Source organism: Setaria italica, chromosome I (assembly GCF_000263155.2).
Source record: "Setaria italica strain Yugu1 chromosome I, Setaria_italica_v2.0, whole genome shotgun sequence".
Classification (NCBI taxonomy): Eukaryota; Viridiplantae; Streptophyta; class Magnoliopsida; order Poales; family Poaceae; genus Setaria; species Setaria italica.
In genome coordinates this window covers 10,619,764-10,628,852 of record NC_028450.1, presented here as the reverse complement: position 1 = coordinate 10,628,852, position 9,089 = coordinate 10,619,764, and the positions used below count along the sequence as shown (strand labels likewise).

General features: G+C 41.1%; 1 protein-coding gene across 1 annotated transcript; it reads right to left on the bottom strand.

Annotated features, from left to right (window-relative positions):
• Positions 1-280: 280 nt before the first annotated feature.
• Positions 281-8,483, bottom strand: LOC101758148 (peroxisomal fatty acid beta-oxidation multifunctional protein). The gene is made up of 18 exons (XM_004952146.4): positions 8,152-8,483; positions 7,966-8,037; positions 6,911-6,973; positions 6,775-6,831; positions 6,615-6,682; positions 6,436-6,517; positions 6,274-6,329; positions 5,137-5,439; positions 4,768-4,854; positions 4,301-4,475; positions 3,993-4,114; positions 3,671-3,834; positions 2,877-3,131; positions 2,037-2,158; positions 1,780-1,901; positions 1,520-1,668; positions 1,197-1,335; positions 281-744 (listed from the first exon to the last, which is right to left on the bottom strand). Exons 1-18 carry the CDS (start codon positions 8,249-8,251, stop codon positions 697-699), a joined length of 2,184 nt encoding a protein of 727 aa, XP_004952203.1. The 5' UTR covers positions 8,252-8,483; the 3' UTR covers positions 281-696.
• Positions 8,484-9,089: the final 606 nt, after the last annotated feature.

Below are 9,089 nucleotides of genomic sequence, written 5' to 3'. Positions count from 1 at the left end.
TAGTCAACGAACATATCAATATTGAATATAAATTAAATATTGCTAATTAAAATTAAATTATTGTTTAAAAAATTAAAATGAAGACATAACATTAATTTCCTAAATACTGAATGTTTTCGTAAACACTGAATGTTCCGGTCATGACCAAATTCGTTACCATTACGACACGAATGTCAATCGTCAAATAATGCTCAACAACTTATTCCGACGTGAATATAATCGGACACAACATTAGCAAATATATTGCTTATTATAATATTTGAACCACGGATGGCACCAATTCACCAAATTATTGCATTGCATTAAATTGAGCATTTTGCACCCACCTATCAAACTATTGTCCTGAGCAAAATATTTTGCTACTTATTTAAGATTGAAAATTTACGAGTTGTTAAACCAATCTGCACGCAGTTGTTGTACGGTGGATGCAATTTACTCATATTAAAAACATGTTACGCATGATCGTGACATATAGGGAGACACAAAGAATGCACGCCACCCCTGCCATAGTTACAGTCGAAGGCACCAAAATTTTTATACCATAGAAACAGCTACACAGAACCATTTATTCTGTCATGTGTCATCCTTCTTTTTTTTTATTCTCCTGCGTTTACGAGGTGGACTGATGAGCAGAGCAGACGGTGCTCTCATCACCCATCATGCAAGTATCCTTCCACCAACAGCTGGAACAGCACCTCACATGCGTGACCTCGCCGAACCTTGCTGAGATGTGCTTGGTGCGCTCTGCACGGAATATAAAAGGGATCAGTATGAATAGCCTGAATCAGTGTAGCGTCACACTATTTTCAGCAGCAACACTAGTATCAAAATTTGTACTAAATGATTAGCCTGATTCAGTATAGCCTGTTACTTGTACTCCAGTCCAATCGGTAATTTTATGCTAAATGATTAGCACATATTGTGCCACTATATCAAAATATGAACTGTGTGTATAAGTAACAGGCTTCGTTGTTACACAACCGAAACCGCATGACTCTAGAAGCTGGTTCAACAAAGGAAAGATTTCCCAGAAAATAAGAAAATATGTTTTCCATCTCCCAGAAATTACTATGAAAGTTTCCAATGACCACAGCCCTCGTAAGCAATTGCCATGGGAAAAGACCGCTGCAGAAATTAAAACCAGAGCAGACGTGGAACTTCGCAGCTATATCAAACCAGACGTGGAGAGGTATTACCAGTGGTACACCGCTCTTAGCTCTTTGCTCCAAATACGGTGATGGTTTGAAGTAGGGACCATAAATTTCAGCCCACTTGCTTAGCTTTGAATATATGTAAGGTGCTCCAACAGTGTCTGCCCAGAAGACAAGACCACCCCTGCATTTTTTAAAAAAAATTAGAACTAAAAGTTGGAGTAGGCACTGCTCCTCCTTAATTAAATCTAAAAATAATGCACGCAGAAACACGCATGGCCAAGTGCAGGTTTAAGATAGCCAAAAATTTTCATTTTTGTACCAAAGTAATTATATAAATATATGAATACAGTTAAAGACTTAGGTACCTGAACTTGGGAAAGCCCATTCCGAGAACAGAAGCAATATCAAGATCAGAAGCCCGAATTACAACGTTTTCATCCATAACCCTGCATGCCTCATTCACAACTGGGAAGAAAATCATCTCCAAAATATCTTGATCCGTTAAAGTAACAGGCTGCAAGAAACATAATTTGGTTAAATCAAAGGATTTTTTCAATGAAAACAAGAGGTAGAAGGACAATTTTCTTAATAAATGCACCGGACAGGCTGAGTGAAAAAGAAATACCTTTCCACCAGGCATTGTCTTTGCACGTTTTCTGTACTCCTCAATTACATGCTGAACGCTAGGGTCAGGCTTTGGCTTCCCACCCTTCTCATAAATGTAGTAACCTTTGCCATTCATCTTTCCTGTAAAACAGTAACTTGGAAATTTCACTTCTCAAGAACAATATACAAATGTGCATTCATCTATCAATTGACTTGTGCCATCATATCAGCTAAAATCAAATTATCACATAAGCACAAGCAGGTTAAGAAGTATACCCTGCCGCCCATCCTTTACCATCAAGTCCACAAGGTCAGAGTCCAAATTTCGTTCTCCAAAGGCCTCAGCATAGATGTCCTTTACCGCCAAGGCCACTCCATACCCAGCCACATCTTGGAGTCTGTACGGCAGCAAGGGAAAACGTCGAATATAAGAACTCATGTGAATCATGGAAGCAAAATTTTAAAAAGTCAATCAACAATAAATTTTGAAAAGTTCATTCTGTTAACAATATAAAAGAACCAACAGTGCCTAGATCTGCAATATTCATTTTAACAAGCTAGCTAAGGCACGGCATACTAAAGAAGTAAAGATGTCACATATTCTTTTTCCAGGTGATGGTTGATTCCCGTCTGGAAAAGGAAGACGATTTGGATTGAAAATATAGTAATGAATACATTTATAATGGTTCAAATCCCAAAATAGCACTCCTTTAGTATTGCCACTACTCCAGCACTATGGTCATAGTGAGGTCAGAAACCATTCTAATCACGGACTGAATGAAAAGCATATTTACTAAGTTCAACCTATAATCAGAAGCCTGATCCACATGTTAGCAGAATGCCAGTTTATTTTGTAACAACATGCATGCATGTGCCATTAAAAAAAATGTGACCTGGACTTCAGAAGAATAATTTAGTTAACAAATAGCAATGCCAATGTACAAATTCAACAGAGGAACAAGATGAATAAGTTGTCCCAATGCATATTTGTAGTTTTTTATTACAAATTACACTTCCCACGTTATTTTGTATGAGTAAATTCTTTTCAATACCAACATTTATAATGGTCATCCAATGCTCTATACAGATGTTGGGAAACAGAGCCAAAGCACTTACTGAAAAGGTCCCATTGGCATGCCGAAGCTGCTTATTACTCGATCAATTCTAAAAACATCAATGCCAAGACTAACAAGAAGATGAGAACCCTGTGTGTAAGGGAAAAATGTACGGTTCACTGCAAATCCTGTGCAGTTGCCGACCACAACAGGGACTTTCTTTATGATCTTCCCAACAGTGATGAGATCAAGGATAGCTTGTGGTGATGTCTTCTCTGTCCGGACAATTTCAAGCAAGGGCATAATATGAGCAGGGCTGCAAACAACATAGCATAACAGTATAAGCATGCCGTCTGCACAGCAAGCAAATACAGGTGAATAATATCTAAAATAGTAAAATCAGTGCAACCTAACATTATTTTATGTTCATATCCTACTGTCCTGATCATTTTATGTGAATGTTCAATCTTTTCTCCATACCTTTGATACATAGGCTCCCAAATAAAAGTATAATAACAGTGGCTGCAACGTACACAAGGCTACAGGCTTCTAACTACCAGTTCAATCATATGACATGCCACTAGACCCATGGGACATCCAAAGATCAAATAGTGACTGATAAAGTGCAGAATAGAACAGTTATGCAACAGGAATAACAATTCATTGGTCAATACTGCCCATGCTCTTTCTTAAAAGAGTTTCAGAAAAAAAAAAAGTGGCCTTTTATCATCAGGTTTGTGTTTTAAATTTTTTTTTGGCAAATGCATCAGTGGAGTTAACAAGCATACTCATACTCCCACACATTTTCAACTTTTGCATGATCTGCTACAAATTCACTTGTCAGAATTAACTAACCTGAAAAAATGAGCCCCTATAATTCTATCTTGAGAATTTGTCTTCTCGCCAACAACATTCAAATCGATGGTAGATGTGTTTGTTGCAAGTATACAATGTTTTGGACAGATTTTCTCAATGTCAGCAAATATTGATTGCTTCAAAGGAATCTTCTCAATAACAGCCTACAAGAAGAGAAAAACTGTCACAATAACCTAAGAACCAAAGTATGTCATATAAACATGAACCCGTGAATTATGTACCTAAATAGAGTTCTCCTAGGATCAAGAATAGAATAATGCTGTACAATCACAACAGATTCTTAAAACATCTGAAGACTAACCTCAATAACCATATCAACATCCTTGAAATCCGAATAATCCAATGCACCCTTGAGGAGAGACATGGCCTTGTTCTTCTTATCCTTTGTCAATGAGCCCCTTTTGACCAAGCCCTCAAGATTACCTGTTACAAAGATTGTTGAAATTTACCAGTAAGGTAACTTATAAATTGAAATTTCAAAGATAATCCTAAAGCTCAAGCACAAGAAGAAACATTGAGGTTTCAGTATGGCATGGGGAACTCAGAAACTCATGAATGCAGTGGAACAATAATTTCTCAAAACTGCAACAGCTATATAAAGAGATTCACCTGCTATCATTTTCTCTCCCCTTTGCAGAAACTGAGGGTTTACTTCCTTGAGCACAACAGAAATGTTGCTGACAAGAAGTGCTGTTGCAATTCCGGAGCCCATCAGACCACCACCAATAACAGCAACTTTTCTAATTTGCCTGGGTTTCAGTTGAATATCAGTTACACCTGGCACCTACACATAATCAGCAGTACGAGTCAGACACCAGCATGGAACTACCAGTAAATTAAATGCTGTCACTGCACCCATTTAGCTTAATTTTTCTATTAGCAGAAATTCATGTAAGTCACGTTACTACAATACTAACAAACAGGTGCTGCATCTAGACATCAAACCATTTCTAAAGAATTAAAAAAAGGGTAATGCAACCAATAATCTAAGGTTTGAAGCTAATCAAAGAATGGACAATGATTTGATGCAGAACCAAAGGCATAGCCAAGAAAGGTAAATTACTTTGGAAGACTACCTTTGTGGTGGAACGTTGCGCAAAGAAAACATGGACAAGAGCCTTTGATGTTGGTGCTACCACCAACTCCTTGAACACCTTGGCTTCCTGCATTTATTGAGGTGTGCAAGGTAAACATATGAACAAGTTATATAGTAAACACCAGAAGAAGCAGGAATGCATCATCCAATATTGCAAGGTGTTTACAACTTTCAAGTCAAAGAGCATTAATGCCAGTGCAGATGCCATAATAAAGCTAAGATAGCCTACACTCAGTTGCAGGATTTGCCTTATAGACATGTATGTTAGCTCTATATCTAGAAGAAGTTGAAAACAGTAGATAATCTTGCCTCAGTTCCCTATTTGAGGAAGACAGGTACAGACACATACCTTCAAAACACCAGCATGGCCACCATATAACACGCCTTCTTCGATTACATCAAGGCAGGCCTGGTGCTGTGGCATGTTTGGTGCAACCTTCCTCGCTTGTTGTCTTGCAGCACCTAATATAGCACGAGCTTCAGACAGTGATCCAAGCCTATCTGTTCTGCCAAGAGATCTTATCCAAGGTTTACGGCAATTAGCAATATCCAGAGCCCAAAGACGTGATATCTTTATCAAATCATCAGGGGAGCAAAGGGCATCAATCAGACCACGTTCCTTCCCTTCCTTTGCCGCAATGAACTTACTTTGCTGTAAAAATCATACAAGATGCCTGATTCAGAAGACCGAAACATCACATAATAGGTCACTGCAGTAATTAACTAAAAACATAGAACTTGTTTGGTAGACAAGTCATTACACCCATGGTTCACAAAACAAGTTACTGAATGCCTACTGATTGGCTTCTCACATATCGCAAATTGAATGATTGTTATTTAGCATTGAAGTTGAGAACCGCACCCCCCCCCCCCAACACACACACACACACAAAACGTTACTCTAAACATCATATAATTAAGCAGCCAAATTGAATTCAAATTGCCCGAAACTTTCCAGCGACTAGAAATGGCTTTACTATTTGGTATTGACAATTTGACATTGCCCTGGGGCATGGACAATTATCAACATTGGACCCAAGTTTATTGGATGCTGTTACAGCAGTGTAACATGATTTTCTGGCCAGAAAAAAGGTAAAAAATGACAGGTTAGATCTGTAATATGTTGAACAATTCTATACTCTTCCGGGACAAGCATATGAGCATGGACAAATCCCAATTAAAATATCTCCTTAAAACATCTTTTCCTTAAGTGTTCCTCCTCCCATCCATCTGGTTGTCCTGTGCTGGATAAACTGGTACTGCTCATTCTCACCCCATCCCTATCCTAGATGCCATAGTTCAACTCCTTGACCCACCTCCCCATCCACAAGGACAGCATCCATTAAATTTGGTAGCTTGCAGATACAGCCTTGTATAAGATGCTAAATTTGAGGTTAATGTCATGGGAAAATCTGTAGAGTTTAGACAATGAAACTTTACCCATCTAAATGAAGAATCCACTTATACAAGAAACAGATGAACTCACCAGCATCATTTCAATTGCTTTGGGCAGACCTACAAGCCTTGGCAGACGCTGGGTTCCTAGATAAGAAGTTAACACAGTTAGATCCCAGGCATGGTCGGAACCAATACAAAGCAAGCTAACTGTAGCAGTAGTTCTATTTTTCAAGCACAAATATATGCATACCTCCAAATCCAGGGATGATGCCAAGAGTTAGCTCTGGTAATCCAAGTTGAGCTTCAGGAGTAGATATCCGAGCATGACAGCCCTGAGCATACCATTTACAGATACAGAGGATTTAGTCTAGATTCAGCAGAAAGGTCAAGAACCAGCTGTGACAACATCTGTCAACAGAAACAGCATACCATAGCCAATTCTAGGCCACCACCCAGAGCAAGGCCTTGAATGGCTGCAACAGAAGGTTTTTTGCCCTCTGCAAATAAATGGGTCCAGCAATTATGAATAGAAACAAGAGGGCATACAAAAATATAGTGGCACACAAGGAAGCGCAGCAAAAAGCTATACCTTCCATCATGTTTGACACAAGCTCAACGGATACGTCTGGCATAAGGGATACATCCCCTGCAAGCACAAGTTACACATGTAAGCAAACAGCATAGAGTGGGCCAAACAACAGCACAAGTGAAAGGCATTCCATTACCAGTCTGATGAACCTTTGTGAAAACATTGATATCAAATCCTCCGCAGAACTTGCCCTTGGCACCTATGCAATTCAGAATCCAGGACAGCAACAAGTATCAGAAATGATATTCAATATGAATTGACTTTGATGGAACCATTTCATACATCAGTCAAGTGTACAAGGTTGGCAGAACGTCCACATAAGTCATCAATTAAACAAGTCAAAAAGTGAGTAAAAATGTGCCTTATGTCGAATAACTTGAAAAGGATATCAGGATACTATCCTTTTAGTAGAAGGTAAAAAAGGCATAAATGTCCTCCCCGCCTAGTAGTAGAGAAGCAGATAAATATGCAAAGCTATTATATCAAGTAAAATAATACAGCTCTGTAGTTTTGTTTCCATCACTTGGGTCTACTTGATCCATATAAACTAGCTCCAGAGGCAAGCGCAACTGGCTAATCAGTACCGTGGTCAAGCAGGCCAACCCAAAATTGGAATAAAAATACGCCTAATGTCAAATATAACCTGAAAAGGTACCAGTATACTATCCTTTTAGTAGAAGGTAAAAGAAAAGGCAGAAACGTCCTCCCCGCCTAGTAGTAGAGAAGCAGATAAATATGCAAAGCTATTATATCGAGTAAAAAGAATACAGCTCTGTATTTTTGTTACCATCACTTGGATTTACTTGAGCCATATAAATTAGCTCTAGAGGCACGCAACTGGCCAATCAGTACCGCGGTCAAGCAGGCCAACCCAAAATTGGAGGTGGACTGAGGTGAGCGGAAATGATAGGAAACTAGGACGGTGACAGTGCCACGACTTACCCATAGCTAACCAGGATATCGCCAAACTTAAAATGGCTGGACCAACTAGTATTATATTTCGTCTGCAGCGAGACATTAAAAATCCACGGAAAGAAAAGGAAAGCAGAGACTGATCCCCACTTCCCCAGTATGGAGGGAAACATAATAATCGGCAGGCTGTGGTGACAGGTTAATCATATACTATTCGGTGGTGGAAGAAAATTAAGCAAGTAGGAAGGGCGGCAGCGGAGGTGAGGTGAGAGATCTGACCGGTGAGCACGATGGCCACGACGTCGTCGCGGCGCATGGCCTCCGCGTACTTGTCCTTGAGCCCGGCGATGACTGCAGGGGCGAGGAGGCGGATCCCCGGGCGGGGGTTAGAGCAACGAACTGAATCGAAACCGAGGGAGGATGAGGCCACGGAGGGCGGCGTCGGGGAGCCGGTCGTGTGCTTACTGATGGGGTGGAGCGCGTTGACGGGCGGGTTGGCGATGGTGATGAGCGCGACGCCGTCGGCGCCCACCTCCATGGTGACCCGTATCGCCTCCGCGGCCATGGCCGCTCACTCGCTCGTAGGCTGGGGTCGCGGTGCGGAAAGACGGCGACGGGGATGGCGAGACGGCGAGAGGGGAGACGGGGGAGAGGGGCCGAGGCGGGGGAGAGGTGCGCGAGTGTTTTAAGCTCGGGGAGGGAGTTCGTGGGGGAGATGGCGGAGGAAGACGACGGAGGGGGGGTCGGGTGGAGAGGGAAGGAAAAAGGAAGGAAGAGGCGAAAGCTTCCACGGCGCAACCACTCCGTCCGCCGTGTCGTGTAATTTATCCATCCACCCGGCGGGGTCGGTCGGAGTCGGAGTCGGAGCGGGTGCGCACCGGTGGGTCGCGTGGACCGACCCCCACGGGACCGGCCGCCGAGCGTTTTCTCACTGTGGTTGCCTCCGTTGTGTTTACTTGGCTGCCCTGCCAATTATTTTTCAACGACAGCGAGTGAGGCTGAAGCTGATGGTGATGGATACGATCACTCTTTTTTACTGAACGTGTGTGAGCACTTTTTTTTTTCTATCACGTGAGGAAGAGCTACATCGATCCTAAATAAAGGGGCTAATCCCAGATAGATCGTAGTTCAAATTGTGCTAAAATAACAAGAAGACACTAGTACTATTTAATTAGATCCGGGCAACAGAAGAGAAACGCTAAGGGAGACCATCGTAGCAACGTGTTAAGCAACGCCTACGTAGCTGTTTCCTGCTAGCCGGGTAAAATGGAGTACATTCCCATATTATTATTCATTTTACCTTTTCTAAATATAAAACTTTTAATACGAATCTAAATATATATATATATATATATCTAGATACACGTAACTACAAAAGCCATGCAATATAATATACGGAGAGT

Excerpts from the sequence above, each read along its gene's own strand:
- LOC101758148 (XM_004952146.4), bottom strand. The coding sequence starts at position 8,251 with ATGGCCGCGGAGGCGATACGGGTCACCATGGAGGTGGGCGCCGACGGC. Across the intron at positions 6,330-6,435 it reads CATCATCCCTGGATTTGGAG|GAACCCAGCGTCTGCCAAGG; the intron begins GTATGCATATAT and ends CTTCTTATCTAG. Across the intron at positions 4,476-4,767 it reads CGCAACGTTCCACCACAAAG|GTGCCAGGTGTAACTGATAT; the intron begins GTAGTCTTCCAA and ends GATTATGTGTAG.